Here is a 17,196-nt window from a genome sequence, read left to right as displayed (position 1 = left end):
GTCCCGTCTTCTTTGAGAGGAAAGATATATTTATATGAAATGCCTCCAGTCAGATCAAAGTTGACTAGGTACCTGATCCATTGTTATTCATTTACAGAAATGATGAATAGTAAAGATCATGACTTATTTAGTGTTCATGTTTACTTTATAGAATGAATCTAATAGTGATAGTTTTATATAAAAAGAAGAAGAATATATTTTATTTAATAAAGATTTAAATTATTATCTTTTTTTTTGTAATAAGTTATTTATTTATTTACAAATAAAGAAAGTCACACGTCGTAATGAGAGGTATGCTTTTAGTGGGGACTGATACGGTGGAAATGCGTATATATTTTTTCGATGATGACATGCTCCTGGAAGGGGACTTGATCAAATACAGAGCGCCAGTGGGCACGCCAGATATGCATCAGAACGGAGGAACAGAGTAGGAGAAGACGAGTATTGTTGATATAGTCATGTTGTTGCAAGTTCATCAGAATTGCGTAAACGTCGTCTTGTTGGAACTCAAGATAAGGAGCAAATTGTGACAAAACTGTCTGCCAGATAGACCATTTTTTATGGCAGTCTACAAATAAGTGTCTAAGATCTTCAGGGGCATCTTGACAAAAATTGCACATATCAGTAACTTGGGGATCAAAACGAGATACGGTTACTTGACAGTGTAATTTGTTGTATAAAAACCTGTACCAAAGAGAACGAGCCTCTGGAGCAATTTTTAGGGACCAGAATTGCCGCCATTTTTGTGAAGACCAAGTGGAGAAGGACAAAGGGAGTAAACTTGAGAGTTGATTAAGACGAAATACCTTGGAGTCAAATAAATACCAATAAGACGAGCGTGTAAACCAGGACACAAGGGGTGTGTCATCTACAGTACCGACATCGGTAGTCTCATGGAGGATAAGAGACCAAGTGAGGTCATTGAGAGATATAATTCGTCTTTGTAAGTTGCGTGTGAGCCACGAGGAGAGACGAGGGAACGGAGGACCATCAGGAGCTAGCAGAGGACGAATGCAGCGTCGAACTGAGTCAAAGGTGAAAAATTGGTGTGCTTGAAGTTTGGACCGGCGGGGACTACGCAACCAGTGATCAGGTGGAACGTGAGCAAAGAGTGCCAGAATAGGCAGCTGCAGAAGTGTTGCTGGGTTACACCGTACATGTTCCAAGCCATGCCGAGGAAATGAATCGACAGTATCATACAGGGCGGGAAGGAAAGAACCAAAACGACCACAGTTATTTGAAGATCGGAGCGAATGGAAGTAAATTGCCAACAAGGAATTAGTATTCGATGAATGAAACCTTCGAACAAAATCTTTCAAAAAGACTTGACTACAGGAGAAAGGATCATCAGGTTGGAGAAGCTGAGAGATCCATTGCCGTTGGAGAGACCGTTGTTGGATTAAAGGATCGAGTAGGCCGAGACCACCCTCAGCAATCGAGCGACAAAGCAATGCGTATTTGAAACCTGGTTTGATACTTCTGCAAATAAATTGGTACATGACTGATCGGATTTGGCTATAGAAACGTTTTGGGAAGGAAGTCACTCTCAATGTGTACCAAAGTTTGGAGAGTATCACCGAATTAGCCAGCACCACCCTACCTCGCAGTGACAAATTTCGTTGGGAATAGATACCACATTGGGTCTTGATGGTCTGTATCAATTGAGTCTCGAAATAGCGGCGTTGGGTAATAGAGCTAATCACAGGGAACCCTAAATAACGGAGTGGTTGAGCAGAAGAATGATCATGCCATTTCGTGATTTTGTGTTCAGAAAGCAGTTGTTGCCATGAAGGAGACGAGTTTCCATTGAGTGAGATTGCTTCCGTCTTGAAAAGATTTACTTTAGCATTTGAGACTTGACCATAGTGATGTATGTGTTCTTGTACACGTAGAAAATCTGCGTGGGAAGACAAAAATACACACACATCATCAGCATAGGCCAAGACCTTGAGAGTGAGAGGAGGTGTCGAACCCAAAGCAGGAGTGAATGAGTAACCATGTAAACTATGATCTTGTAGAACATGTTGGAGAAAAGGTTCCAGAGCGAGATTGAACAGGAGAGGAGAGAGAGGGTCACCCTGTCGAAGACCACGCAGTTGATTCACTGGTTCAGTGAAATGACCATTGATATTGATGCGCACTCGGTTTCCAAAGAAGAGACCAAGGAGTGAAGCAATAAATTCGGGAGGAAAACCAAATTTCAGCAAGACAGAACGTAGATATATCGGATGTACCCGATCATATGCTTTTTCCTGATCTAAGAGAAGGGCGATATGATCGGACTTGGTTGCACGAGCATGTTCCATAACGATATTTAGGACAAGACCATTTTCAGCAATCAAACGATTGGGCAGGAAACCAGTTTGATAGCTTGTTATTAGTTTGCCAATCACAAATTTCAGTCTGGAGTTGATAATTCTTGTGAAAATTTTGGCATCACAATTGATCAAAGAGATAGGCCGCCAATTTTTCAAACTAGTCAGATCACCTTTTTTGGAGAGAAGCCGAACCCGGATATCTTGCCAAGATGATGGGGACTGATGCGACAAAAGGGCTTGATTGTACACTGGCAGAACAAGTTCTTGTAGCGGTGGATACCGAAAGAGTTGGTGAAGAAAGGCATAGCCAAGACCATCAGCTCCAGGACTACTCACTTTGTTGACCACACGAGCTGTTTCTCGAATTATCTCTGCTATTGTGATGGGTTCCATGAGAGTTGCGCAGTTGTCTGTTGTAAGCTCGGGTACGTTGTTGATATCATTGAGATAGTCCTCGAGACGAGTATCATCAACATGATCAACATTGTACAAGGATTGGTAAAAATCCTGAGAGATAGGAAGCATGGATTCAGAGTCTTCAACAGTATCACCTTCGTCAGTAGGCCTAAGTGAAGGGATACGCTGCTCAATCGTCCTTTGATGGTATATGCGTTTAAGATATTTAACAGAGGTTTCACCTTCTTCACACCAGCGAGAATTTGCTTTTAGAGCTAGAATTTCGGCCAATTCATTTTGAAGTGAAGCGATTTGAACATCAAAAGTGGGCAGCCGGCGAGTTCGTGTGGTAACAGGAGGTTTGCTACGAAGAAACTTGTTCCGATCACTTTGAAGTTTTCGTAGAGCTTTAGTTCTCCAGTTTGTGTAGTCCACGGCATAGTTACGAGTAACTACCTTGACCTGTGCTTTCACGTAATCCCATTTAGCCTGGGGTGACCATCCTGAAGGTAGCTGTGACAGAATCAAAGTGAGTTTCTCTTGAAGTAGTTGTTGGTACGCCGGTTGGCGAGCTAAAATGGGGTTAGCACGCCAAAGGCCAGGACCAGTAGCATCAGTTCCTATGCAACAAGTGGTGGACAACAGAGAGTGGTCGGTCCAAGATGCATCCAATTTTTGTAAGTTGCTATCATGAATCTGTGTACGCAAGGATTCACTGACAAGTATATAATCAATAGTTGAAAATAAATCGTCGTTGCGGCGGAAGGTGGGTAGCGCATGGAGATCATCTTTTGTCAAGGCATTGAAAAAAAGGTTCTCCAGAAAAGAAACCCACTGCATCGAGGTCTGTGAAAATAAATTTCTGCGTTGATATGAGTAGTTGAAATCTCCCATGATGAAAAGGCGATCTAAATCCACGTCTATGGTCGATTGATGTAGAATATCATAAATACCGTCAAAGAACTCTTGACGTAACTTGCCTGAGGAAGCAGGAGCATATAAGACGAGAACATAAAAAGGCAAAAATGCACCGTGTGGATGTTCTACTCTTGTGAGGATGGCGCGATCGTTGTCCGGGATCATATCCGGAGATAAAACATAGGAAGGATTGAAAGAAACTATACCACAGTGTCGAGTCCATAGAAATTGGCGGGCTTGAAACTGTGAATTGATAAAAGCATAATTGTTGTCTGAGACGTGGGTCTCTTGGAAAGTCATAATGTCGAAGTTTAAGGAGCGTAGGAAACGAATGTACTGGGATTGTTTTTTTGAATTGTGTGTTTTCACTAAACTGTTGCAGTTTAGTGAAGCAATGTGTAGTAATAAGGATTTGGACTTATTACTCATATTATTGTAAGTTGATGTTATAACTGTCCTCCCCAGCTAAGGTACAGGAGGAAGAGGAGTCCAAATGGGCTGTATTAGTTACAGGTGATGTATTATCCACAAATTCGTCTTGCTCGGGTGTGGGAAGCTAGGCTTTGATCAAAGTGGATTTTGAGCGAGTGGCTGGTAGAACGTAAGGGGTAGGTCGACGATCTTTCTTTTGCCGTTTGACACTATGCTTAGAAGCGGTTTCAGCATTCAAGGTGGAGGCAGGGACATCAACTGGTACAATTGTGTCTAGAGTCTCAGACATATTATTTTGAGCATCAGGCTCCACTAAATCTTCCATAAGCTCCTCAGAGACCTCATCAGGAGTGCAGACGTCATTTGGTAGCACTTCTGGAGGAACATTATTTACTTGAACTGTATCAAAGAGCTTAGTAGGAGGCTCAGGTTGCTTACGAGCTTTCTTGGATGGTTTGTCCCGTGAACATTCGGCAGCTATGTGACCTACGACGCCACAATTCCAACAAGTATGTCGAGTTTTACGCTTAGGACAATTAGCTACGACATGACCTTCCTCATGGCAGTAGCGACAGTACACAGGCATCTGATTCCACACTGCATAGAAACCACACCCCCGTTGTTCGTCCCAAGGAATCAAATGAGTTAAAGGCTCGAAAGTCTCAGTTTTGGAAGCCACATTAAGGACGGCATAACCAGTACACATATAGGTACCTGTAGTGGGCTCTAAAAGGATCCCAACGTCCAAAATATCTCCATATTTTCTCAAACTTTTTTCCAGACCTTTCATCAAGGCCTTCTCATTCAAAAAGGGTAAGTTGGACAGACGCAGACGGACAACTTGCATGTGAGTGTCAAGCGCTCGACAAGGTAAGATAGTTGATTTATCTGCAAAAGTAATACCGTTCGCCAGGCATTCACTTAATGCGTCGTCATCAGGTGCGAAATTAATCTCAGCAAACTTAAGAGTTCCAACTTGTTGAGTGAGGACTCCTACGCGAGAAGGATATTGTTGAGCAACCAAATGGAGAAACTCGATTTTCGATTCCTTGCGACCTGTCATATCGATAAAGACACTGCCTGAACCATGGCCTGTTCGCCATATACTGGTCTTAGAGATCATCGGGGCATCCAAAGTGCTCGGTGTGGACGTAACCATGTTAGCCGTCGAGGAAGAATTAGTCGAATGTAACAGTGATTTACGGTTTTTGGTCACTACCCGTGTCCAAGAGCGTTGTGCTGATGTTTTGGACGTTGATGTAGCCTTGGTGTTGAGTTGAGGCGACTCGGCTAAGCCACTTTTCTGGTTGAAATTATTTTTGTCGGAAAGAACCATGAATTATTATCTTTTATCAATTTTAATATACTTCTTTTAGTTGTGATTATTCAATGTCCGTTATGATCAGACTCTGTTCTACAACAAACGCTACCTCGACTAGATTGTCGCCAGTTACTGGCGCTCTTCAAGGGTCCATTATTTCACCATGTCTGTATTCTACATATATATCAATGATTTTCCGAAACTACTACATCCACAACCTTTAGAAGAAGACCTATCTCTAATTCAACTTGCCCCTTTTATGACCTGTCTTTTATATGCCGATGATGTAGTCCCCATCGCTGATCAACATCAAATGGTGAACCTATTAAAGCTGTGAGAAGACTACAGCCATAGTCTTGGATATGTATGGAGCCCGCGTAAATGCGTAGTACTCGATCCTACAGACCAACCTTTGATATATACTCTTTACTGGGATGCACATCCAACCCATCCCTCTTTCCCTTACCTCAGAACACCTTTTAGACCTGGTGGATATCTCGATACTTTTAAACTACTCGATGTTAATACAAATAAGGCGCTTGTAACTATGAATCAGCTTTTGGCCATAGGTCTTCATCCCAAAGGTTTTACTCTACTCCTTGCCGCACGTTTTTATACGCAAATAATCCGAGCCCAACTAGAAAATGGCTTTACAATTACCAAAATTACGTCGTTCCTTACAAACAAATTTGAAAGTGCACAGAATACTTATATAAGCCGTACCTCTGTTGGATCTTCTCATTCCTCTACTAAAGTGATGCTTCACCTTACAAAACTACCTTCCATGCAAGAACATTCTTACATCCTACAATCTCAATCCCTTCTTCGCTCCTTTACACTTCCAGGTGATATCCTGCTCTCTCGTTTATTGTGCTTTATCCGTCGATCTAATAGTTACTTATAATGATATGAGCTCTCAAAGTCATCTTTATGGAAAAAATGCCTACCTCACCTTGAATCCTTAGACAAGCGAAATCTAAAAAAGATCCAGTTACAGTTCCGACAAGACAATCTCTGTCAAAATCGCTCCTCCTAACTCTACACTTCTTTTTCAATTTCGTCCGATTATTTCTTTGGATCCTATCATGTGGCTGCCAATGACCAGAATAGAACAAAGTCGCTGTGTGAGTTGGGGTCTCAGATGGCTTCCTGGCGGTACATCTAGACTATACCATTTCCATCCTTCACAGATACTTACAAAGTCCCATTCTATCCATTGCCTCAATATGCACCGCCGACTATAATTGCCTGAAACGATAGTAGATCCTCTGTCCTTCCTTCTGAACAAATTACCTCACCGAATACCACATTCTTTTCAAGCAGCCCTTCCTTGGTTTTATAGATGGCCTACTATCTGTACCATCCTTCATGAGCTCGACTACCTATGCCATGACAAGTTTCCGCCTTTATCGTCACCCTATATTGGGCAAAGGCTCCTCGAATGGCTTCCCAATGTCTCCCGCTAGTGTTTCTTACACGTGTTTCCCTAAACATTTTTACTCTTGATCCCATAAGAGTTTTTAGCTTCCACTCTTTTCCTTTTAATCTTACCCGGGCGAAAACGATGAAAACGAAGTCATCACGCGTTTATTTGGGTTTTAATTTTTTTGTAAACAAAGTAAATGTTTAAATGTACGAAAAAGTGAGCTTTCCATCACTCCATAGATTTTTCCTTGTTTTAAAAAGTACTCACAACATTAGACCTAAACATGCAGTTACAAGCAGAGCTTGCTGCAGCCAAGGCCACCTCAGGTAGGGCAAAGGCTCCTCGATTGGTTCCTGTCCTCTCCATACCAATTTTTCTAACGCTTGCACTCATTTTCCTTCTTTCCCTATCATTTTTACCATTGATCCCATAAAATAGGGGGGTTTTTTTTAAGCTTCCATTCCCTCTTCTGATCTGCCTCGGGCGAAAATGATGTGTGATTGGACATCATGCGCCTAATTGATGTTCAAATTATTTATAAGGTTGTTGTTTAAACATATTAGACCACATCATAAAAATATATTTGAATCTAGTACAGTTAATTGGTTCCTTTAACGTTTCAGTATACACTATTTTTAGGAATAAATGACGCATTTGTTTGCGGCTTTTTTTTTGCATATATTGTTTATAAAATTTGTAAAAATGTAACATTTAATCCTGAAAATAATATATGCTGTATTACAATGAGTCCTTTATTATCTCTAGGAAACATCATTTTACGTTTCTTTATCAGTTACTATGACTTTAAATTCTCAGTATAATGATTTTAAGCTTCCCGTTCAAACAGAAAGTTCAAATGGTTTTTTTTCCAACACGCCTGCAAAAAGCTGGGGCTTTCGAAATTATTTTTCTTCAACCCATAATGATATTAACAAGTATAAGAAGTACAATGTGATCGTTAAAGAATATAATAGAGATTTGGATTGGGTTTTTCATTTAGAAAATATACCTGATGAAATAAGGGACTACGTCAACTCTCTGAAGGACCAAAAGAAGGTGAACAACCTAAAGTATCTCTGTTTGAAGAGCAATTACAGTTAATCGACTTTTAATTACATAGCCAAGCAAAGTAGAAATAAAGGCTGACGAAGCAAGACCTAAAAGAATTAAAAAAACCGACAAAAACAATAGCAACAATATGATTCATGGAAGTAAGGTCTTCACAAATACGCAAATTGGTCATAAAAAAGGAATTTTTACGAATCATTTTGTTTTAATATGATTGTTAATATGATTGTTAATTTTATTGTTTTTTTTTTCTTTTTATCTTTTTGCATTAGCTAATCTTTATAGTAATGCTCAAGGCAGCTCTTTGTCAGTAAAACGAAAGTATGATCTATTTCAAGAAGCTGAAGAAATAAAAACTGAGGAAATAAAGGCTGAAGAAATGAATAAAGAAGAAAAGATAGATGAAGCAAGTGCTTTGAACTTTGGATTTCAAGTCATTACTGACATTATTTTATAGACCTATGCTTTTTGGAAGGATTGGGTAAGCTTCTTACAAGAATCAGACAAATTCCATCCCTATAGGTAAGAAAAATGGCAACATAGGAGGACAAGTTAATTTATAGGGTTTTTTTTACACAGTCCTGAGTCGCATAGCATCATTCGATGCGGGAAAGGTATCTCGTCGCGACCAAATTTGGATAGAGGTATTTATAAAAGACACGTTGAGGGTCATGTGGAGCGTAAACACCCTCTGCCTTCTGAGTATGTCCCTTACATCAACTCGGTTATTGACAGTGTAAGTTTTGTGTGGATATCGTTTTATCATTTTAACCTGGTACTGCTTACTTTTATAGGAAGGTCTGCAAAACTACAAAAAGGCTATTAGAAATGTTCCCGATGAGGAAAACGGCCCGGCGTACGAATTTTTTGAGAATGTGTTCCGAGCCAGGTAAAAAATATATTATATATCGAACGGTCGCAGCACGGCTGAATTTCAATGTTAACAGCTATGCATTACATACCACCTTCCAAGATATTGCTGATGGAGAAACAGCGTTCAATAGTATTCTACTATATCCTTTTTTAAGAGCTGTTTCTGGTGCTGTTGCAGTTGAAGTAAATGAATGCAAAACAGATTTTAAAGATGGTGAAGCACAGCTGGAATCCATGACGCAGCAACTCAAGGCAAGTGGCCTGTATAAAGATAACAAATTCCAGTACAAAGCTGATGGCCTTATAAAAATGTATGGAGTTAAAAATCTGGAGATTTTGCTGCTGGAAACGTCATACCACTTTGGTAGTACAGACAAATGTAAAGCAGGATTTGATCACCACAAAGGGTTATTTGGCTCTTTATCAATGCTGAAAACAATTGCTGATTGTTTCTCTTTGGGTACCATGGAGTCGTTCAAAAAAGTCAAAGTTTTTTTTTGCTCACGCTGCTGGTAAAATATATTTCCTTATTTGTATAATGAATAGAACCAATGTTTACCTAAATTTTATAGAAACTACTGTTTACCTCTGGAGTCTTAGATTTGAATCAAGTGCCTGTCTATACGAGTTCTGGCTAGAAGATAAACTGATAATCAAGCCAAGCATCGAAGATAAGTTGGAAGCTCTGCCAGACTTCATTAGTTTCTACTGGAATATGAAGGTATAAATTTTTATGTATTCATCTGTTACATAAATACGCATTTTAACCATTATTTCAATAATAGTGTTTGTTAAAAGAATCAGTAGATGAAATCTTGCAGCTTAAAAAAGAACACAACGAAACTTTGATCAAAAGAAGATTTGATGATTCTCCTTTTCCTTCTCTTTCTTCTTTGGTAAATCCGTCTATTCTTAGACTTACTGAAGAGCAAGATAAGTTTGGTATGTCTTTGCTTGGTCCCTTCTTTTCAAATCCCTCTTCTCCAGAGTGAAATTTTGGATAGATTAAGTAAAGACATATAAAGAAATGGGAAGACTCAAATTTCTAATATATTAAAATAAATTATTACTTGGAATTTATTGAAGTAAATTAATAAAATCACCATGATCATTATATATGAAAACATTCTGCATTGACGAACAAGCAGAATAGTATGCACTCATTTCATAAGGCGTTCATTTTCATGTTCTATATAGAATGCCTAAAAAATGGCATTAGTTATTATGTATTTGAGTTTCATAAATCTTCTCTGGGATGAAGGTTTGCAGGATAAATTCATGTAAAGTAAAAGAAAAAGAAAAAACACCCATCTTCTCGTGGAATGCCCTCATAAATGGTCCATCTGGCAAGAAGCCCTGTCTCGTTTTGCACCTCACCTAGATTTCCAACCAACTGATATCCTTACTCTTTTATTGCATCTGACACGCTTCGATTATATTGACAACACAACTCTGCTCCGTCTTAGTTATTACATTCTTTTATTTTTATGGCGTGCACATTGGCGATACATCTTTGATGATGTTCCTCTCTTACCTGAACGTATTGTCACAACAGCTTTTGAAAAAACTGGGACGTCCAATCTTCACTAAGAATACACCACCCAATACGACGTGTGACTTATTTAATCTTAAACAAAATCTACTCTTCACTGGCGTGCTCAATGGCAATATATCTTCGACATACCCCATTATCACGGCCTCAACTCATTTCTACTATTCTTAAAAACTCAAGCTTTTCCGTCTTCATTAAAAGCACACCACTCACTGTGACGTGTGACCTTTTTCCTTTTACATTTTATTTATTTAACTAATAAATCAAATATACTACAAAAAAAAAAAAGAAAAAACATGGCTACAAAAGATTGTGTTATAATCCATATGTAATGAAAACTCTGAAGTCCAAAGTCTATCCTTCGATTGCGAAACTCATTTTAAGAAAATGCCCAAGGCTGTAGCTTAGCTGATAAGTAAATACACACAGCAGCTTTGGCTTATAATGCTCTTCTATTCTAATATTGATATGCGTTAGAGAATCGACTCAAGCATCAAAGTATACTTTTACTACATTGGCTGAACCTTTCTCCAGTCCATACATGTTTGAAAGAGTGCAATACGCTCAGTTGAATCTTTCATGATGGGTTGATATTGTAAAGAAAAGATGAAAGAAGAGTCTGAGAAGAACTTATTCCAAAGTATTCTATTTCTTTTTTCTTTACAAGCCTCTAAACAGAGTTGGATCAAGTTTCATACCATTGGCTTGTTTTTTCATTTTATATAATAGTACTATTTTTTCCCAACATAGCCAATTTAAAGGTTTTTATTTTACTTTATTTTATTTTATTTTACCATGAATACTTTTGGATCTCTCATCAACAATACAAACCAAATAAACTATACTTGGTGTTTCAACACGAGTATGGACTCGTCTTTCCTTTACTTGAAGCTATTAAGCAACTTGGTTCTATTATCTTTGGGATTGCTATGATACTAAGCTTTTCAATACCACTATCAATTTAACTAACCTATCTATTTTAAAGCACAAGTTCAAGCAAGGCAAGCTTAGTGATGTGGAAACACTCGGTCCAAGGATGATTGAGGCCAGTGGAGCAATACCTTTAGAATAGCTTGATGATTTCGTTCAACGTTCCGTAAATCAAGTTGAGAACTGCTTAAATAGTCGCCCCTATATAAATATATTGCTACATTTCGATTACATATGACCAAATATACGTGATCAAAAGTATTTGAAAACGAATTGGTCAATAAAGCAATTTGATTTAGACACTTTGCTTAAAAGAGTGAGCAATCAAGCTTGCCTCTTTTGGGCCAAACTAACCCTCCTAAAAAAAAAAGAAAAAGAAAAAAAAATTGGTTGTGATTGATGCTTACATATCCTTGAAGCTCAAAAGTATATTGATCGTCAAACTTGTTGTTTATAAAAGAAAAACGAGCTGATTTCATAAGAATAAAAAGAATGTAATGGTGTTAAATGAATGTGATGGGGGGTGAGGTTGTAAAAGGAAGAAGACTACTACTGTAGAATGGCCGACGTATATGAATTGAAAGAAGAAGAAGAAAAAGGATTGCTTTAAAAATAATGTTGTATTATTAATGTACATGGATGTATCAATGACGTTCTTGTATAAATCATAAGGAAAATCGTACAATGCTAAGCATATTTATGTACCCTCCCTTACATACACATTTAACATAGGAGAGATCATTTCTTTCTTGGTTGATTTTCTTTAGCTTCCACAAGTTATTTCTCATAAAAGAAAACATAAAGTTTATTTCTAATCTACATTTATAGATTCTTTATAGTTGATCCTTAATATCTTTTAGCTTATTTTTTTGTTAAGAAATAAATAAAAAAGATTACTTTGTAATATGTTTAAGGAGAAGTTGTGAAAGATTACTTTAAATAAACATATACCTTGTTACCAATATTTTTGACTTTTTTTTCTTTAAAACAAATACATGTTCTACTTGCAGTATTATTATTTAACGATAATACAGAATAAATGCATTGTACAAGGGTCTTGCAATGTTGTCCTTTCTTACAGATAGAGAACAAGAATGATCAACGACAGTCAGCATCACATTAAGAGAGCTATCATACTAAAATAACAAATGATAATAAAGAGAACTGACAAGTCGTTATTTCAATACTTTCCCATACAAAGATATAAAATGTAAGCAATAAGCAAGCAAGTTTATAAAGCATATTTATTACAATAGCTGTAGAAGTTCAGAAAGAACTGCCATGTGTTCTGGGTAAACTCTTGTATTGATGATAGACTAATATAAAGTGTTGAACACTCTAATGCTTTTATTATTATTATTATTTTGAAAATGTTAAGAATGGTTTCCTTGTATATAGCTTTCTCTTTAGTTCTTGTTCTGATAAGCCAAGTGTATAAAACCAACTAGATGTAGTTACAGCCGATTACTTAAAAACAACAACAAGCAAGCAAACAAGCAAGCTATGAATTAAAATATCAATCTTGAGATACTGTATAGTTTATATGGTTTATGCATTTCGTCACACAGTAACCAGATGCCCTCCAAGTGCCAAGGCTCCTCAAATGTAAGCACATGTCCAAGCAATACAAGTAAAATGACATGTTCCGGTGCTATCTTTACTAAACAATCAACCTACAAAACAAGCCAAATACATCTAGTCATCTTGTAGTATCAACAAAGGGAACACTAAAATAAGCCAATATGAACCATCAGCATCCATTGTGCTCCTCATCTCCTTTGTTTATTTTAATTTATTAAAAAAACAAAAAAATAGAACAGGGTGTGGGTGTCTCTTTTGAGGGAACATATCAAAAGTATACGGTATGCTCTTGAAAGTGATTCAAACATAGACACTGGCTTACCCAACGATTGAACTGCTCCTTTTGTATCTCAGAGGCTTTTTAATGGCACTTGCTTGGTCCATTGAAGTCAAATGATTCATGCTCAGTGATTGAGACGATTGAAAATAGGTTATTTAGTTTGATTATAGACAGCTCAAGTTGAAAGATAGTCAAAAACTGTGGACATTCAAATGAAAGTAAGAAATGGCAAATTGCTTCGGGTTGTAAATTCAGATCTGGATAGTATTGTTGAAGAACGGTGGACCATATACGAGCTTTTACTGGGCACAAGACCAGAAAATGTGCAATTGAATCTTCATAGAGACGACATAAGTGACATTGTGTTGTATCAACTAGACGGATTTTTTGCAGAGAATATAGTGTTGGTAATTTGAGGTTAAGTGCCCTGTACCATACTGTGCAAGCCTGAAGAGGTATACTTGCATTCCAAAATAGCCAAAGCTGTGATTTAGAGGCAGTGACCTTGGTTCGATAAGTATGGAAGTCATGTTATTGCCGAATATTACTAAGTATTGAAACGGCGCATTTCAAGCGAATTTTACGGCAGTTGGTAATATTTCAAGTTTTACTCGAATATTACGCACGCCAAAAAACACTTGAAATCTCTGATTTTACCTTGATTTTCCCTAAAAAAAAAAAAAAAAAAAAAAAAAAAAAAAAAAAAAAAAAAAAAGAGAGAGAGAGTAATATTTGCATTCTACTTGATATGATAGGCTGGTTCTTTTTTAACCATTACAGATTTACTTCTTGTTAGTAGACGATATCATGTTTATTTATATACTTCTTACATTCTTATTTGTAGAAAGTCTTATCATTTAATGCACTTCATTGGCTTAAAAAACAATATATTGGGCTTTAAATTATGCTTTTTATTGGATAAAAAATTCTATATTGAAATAGATTTCTATACTTCTTTACGTCTTTCGAATGGCCAAATACTATACCATTTCAACCTTTTGACGAAATAACATAGCAATCATCCATCCATCCATCAGCGAACATCTTTCTTTTTTTAACTTACCTTGCCTGATGTGTAATAAATAGAATTAAGTTCAGTAAAGCCCTTGTAAATTGCCCATCTTGAGAGAAAGAGCCTTTGGATAGTTATATGGGGAAAGGAGCAATCGCAAAGTACATAGAACAGAAGGACTACGGATGAGTTACAGGATAACTACAAAGTAGTCTTCAGATTAAACATTTTTTAGAGCATCATATGAGAGTATTACTTACATTTAAGCTTCATTTTGACAATATAGACCCAATACATCCATTAATAATCTTGTAAAGCATTTTCTAAATATAAGTATGAGTAAAGTTTGCTTTAATAGCAGTAAAGCCACTCATGAAAATGCCATAAAAGTATAAACAGAAGCATATCAGAACATAATACATAGCCATAAAGGGCAAGCTATTAAAGAAACAACATACATTTAATGAACAGAACATTAAGTATTTCCTTGACTTACAGCTTTAATATATGGAACCATGAAAATAAGTCTTTTAGCCTTGCACGTACCTATTTGGATGATTTATACTATTTACGCTTTTTACCTGAAACATGAAGAGGACCTAAAGCAAATAAAGATTAAATTAGATATTTCACTGCAATTTAATGAAATAAGTACCTTTAAAAGTGTTGCCATGAAATAGATACAAAAAAAAGAGGTGGAAAAAGATAGAAAAAATATTTTAAGTAAATTCAAGGCACAGAAAGTAATACTAGCTTCAAAATACAATGATGAAGTTTCGCCTAAGAATAAACTTAGAAAAAAAAAAAAAAAACTTTAAAGTTCACAGAGGAAGTTTTCGTTTTAAACATCAGTTATTTTTACCTTTTTAGTATGCTCATCTTTGGCGTAAAAAATAAACTTTTGTTTTTTTTATATATGATAACTTCTTTTAAAGCTATAAACCAATTACATATATAATTCTTATGCTTATACTTCATTTTCAGTACAGAATCTATGCTTTTGAGTGATTTATTAACTTTTAAAAAAAAAAAGCGGTCTTGAAATTCGAGTAACATTCGGTATTATTTGCAGTATCAAGTGTCCCAAATGGGTGATCCATTTATATGGGTTTGCGCTCTAAGCAATCGTCAAACTTCTTGGCTGAATATCTGCAGAAGTCTTTTAGGTCACTAATAAGAACACTTTTGCCTGCTTATCTTATACCCGAATTCAAAGCTTCTTCTTTTAAGAGCGCTTCTCTTTTTAGCTTACTTTTACAGACTGACCAAAATTATTTCATAGGATTTAATTCAAGGGAATAGGGTGGCAAATGAACGCAGTTATAGCCACGGCTTTCAACATAAAACTTTATATTCTTGTGTTCATGTATAGGTGCATTGTCCACGATTAGATAATGATCTTTAAAATCTTCATATTGATCCATCATATTCAAAGTACTCGCAATAGTGTTGAAGTAATGACCAGTTATTGTACCAACTGTCCGTTTTGCAACATCCATAGCTTCTTTGTCTTCTTTATTGCCTTCTAACTTTCTCTTTTTTGATTGAATAGCTTTGGGGATCCTTACTTTTACGTTAACAACGCCAAGAGCAGAAACAGTGCCAAGAACAGAAACAGCGCCAAGGATTGTTGCCGTTTTCGACTTTGTCTTTGGAGTTTTTATAATTTTATGGGCTCCCACTCAAAACCACGCAAAAGATCGCTTCATATTTATATGAAAGCCTGCTTCATCAATGAATACGCAGTTATTTTCAAAAACCATGTCAGTATCTTCCAAGTACTTGCCCCAATTGTATCTTTGCTCGATTGCCTCAAGATCAATCCTTTCCTCAGGTTGAAAAAGTGTGCTCTTTTACAACTGATTCTATTTTTTATTCTGACAAACTTGTGAAAAGCCGACTTAGAATTTTGCAATCCCATAAATTCGGTTGTCAAGCTCTCCATCATCTGGTCAAGAAGCAATTCTGTATCGTTCTCATCTATTAACTTTTACTAAATACTCTGAATGAGCATCGATTAGCTTCGGTGGTCTACCAACAGATCTTCCACTTTCAGGATTTCTCGATTCAACAAATTTGACCGATACTTCAGCGCTTCTTTGCCAGTTGAAAGCAGTGTTTGAAGGGGTTTTCAAGTGTTGACGACCTGAAGAAATGTCCCAGTTTTAAATTTTTTTAGTGCTTGATTTTTTTTTTATTTTTCTTGTCCTACCTTTGAATTGGCCAGCATCTGATTTCGTGTTGTTTTCTTGGCTCATTTTTATTTATTCAAGTGCACCAAATGTTTTTTGTGAAGTGTCCCATCAATTTCCGGAAATAGTGTATCCAAATAAGAAAGGCAGTTGTGTAACTATTACATATTATGCATCATTGCAAAATGTAGAGGTTGAAAAATTGTCTGTGGTTAATACTGTTACAATCATATAGTACTTTCAAGATCATAAGATGACAATAGAATTAACAAAGTACATTTGTTTATGTGTCTTATATGACGGCTATTTATCGACAAACTTGTTTTTTACATCATTTTGGTAAATATATTAATTCCCAATATAAAAAGCATTAAAAGTTTGTATATAAACAAAAGCTCTTATTATGAGGCCATATGGTAAATATTAATCTATCAATTTAACAGCCTTTTCTTATAATAGAGAAGCTTCATATCAAAATGTTGCCTTATTAGTAAAATATTTAGTGTATTGCTTTAATAATAAGCAAACCTATAATTAATTCTTTTGTATCAAGTTCTCTAAGAGACAGCATATTTAACAGCTTGTGCTTCCTATAGGGGAGTTACTCTTAATTGAGATATGATACGAAAGCAGCTAATAAGATGTCCATTACTATTATATTTATTGAATGATTTTCTTAAACAAGTAACCATCATGAAGAGCATTCAAATCTTTATATTTTACCTTGGAATAAACGTTGATATTTTATATTTAAAAGAATAAATGAAGCACTTTATGTATACTACTTTTGTACTTTAAATCCTCACTTGTGAAACACGAAAACTGCGGTTTCTATTGTGCCTCCAGCTTAATAAGTTCTGGTTAAAGCCATTTCAGCTCCAGTTGATACTCTTAATC

The 17,196-nt window shown here is 36.5% G+C and overlaps 5 protein-coding genes across 5 annotated transcripts; 1 reads left to right on the top strand and 4 right to left on the bottom strand.

Moving 5' to 3' along the window:
• Positions 1 to 299: 299 nt before the first annotated feature.
• Positions 300 to 3,608, bottom strand: RO3G_10142 (uncharacterized protein; the record flags this gene model as incomplete). Its single annotated transcript, XM_067664727.1, has 1 exon — positions 300 to 3,608. The coding sequence occupies one exon, from the start codon at positions 3,606 to 3,608 to the stop codon at positions 300 to 302; it is 3,309 nt and encodes a 1,102-aa protein (XP_067520828.1).
• Positions 3,609 to 4,188: 580 nt separating this feature from the next.
• On the bottom strand, positions 4,189 to 5,400 carry RO3G_10141 (uncharacterized protein; the record flags this gene model as incomplete). The annotated part of the gene is made up of 1 exon (XM_067664726.1): positions 4,189 to 5,400. One exon carries the CDS (start codon positions 5,398 to 5,400, stop codon positions 4,189 to 4,191), a length of 1,212 nt encoding a protein of 403 aa, XP_067520827.1.
• A 2,609-nt stretch (positions 5,401 to 8,009) lies between these two features.
• Positions 8,010 to 9,744, top strand: RO3G_10140 (uncharacterized protein; the record flags this gene model as incomplete). The annotated part of the gene is made up of 9 exons (XM_067664725.1): positions 8,010 to 8,022; positions 8,152 to 8,189; positions 8,337 to 8,401; positions 8,522 to 8,615; positions 8,674 to 8,768; positions 8,908 to 9,015; positions 9,121 to 9,212; positions 9,325 to 9,473; positions 9,538 to 9,744. The coding sequence occupies 9 exons, from the start codon at positions 8,010 to 8,012 to the stop codon at positions 9,742 to 9,744; spliced, it is 861 nt and encodes a 286-aa protein (XP_067520826.1).
• A 3,920-nt stretch (positions 9,745 to 13,664) lies between these two features.
• Positions 13,665 to 14,780, bottom strand: RO3G_10139 (uncharacterized protein; the record flags this gene model as incomplete). The annotated part of the gene is made up of 5 exons (XM_067664724.1): positions 13,665 to 13,732; positions 14,159 to 14,163; positions 14,604 to 14,653; positions 14,689 to 14,706; positions 14,763 to 14,780. The coding sequence occupies 5 exons, from the start codon at positions 14,778 to 14,780 to the stop codon at positions 13,665 to 13,667; spliced, it is 159 nt and encodes a 52-aa protein (XP_067520825.1).
• A 598-nt stretch (positions 14,781 to 15,378) lies between these two features.
• On the bottom strand, positions 15,379 to 16,365 carry RO3G_10138 (uncharacterized protein; the record flags this gene model as incomplete). The annotated part of the gene is made up of 3 exons (XM_067664723.1): positions 15,379 to 15,756; positions 16,102 to 16,253; positions 16,320 to 16,365. The coding sequence occupies 3 exons, from the start codon at positions 16,363 to 16,365 to the stop codon at positions 15,379 to 15,381; spliced, it is 576 nt and encodes a 191-aa protein (XP_067520824.1).
• Between the last annotated feature and the right edge of the window lie 831 nt (positions 16,366 to 17,196).

This window comes from Rhizopus delemar, genomic scaffold (assembly GCF_000149305.1).
Source record: "Rhizopus delemar RA 99-880 supercont3.7 genomic scaffold, whole genome shotgun sequence".
Taxonomy (NCBI): Eukaryota; Fungi; Mucoromycota; class Mucoromycetes; order Mucorales; family Rhizopodaceae; genus Rhizopus; species Rhizopus delemar.
The sequence above is the reverse complement of the archived record's forward strand: the minus strand, read 5'-3'. Positions and strand labels throughout refer to the sequence as shown.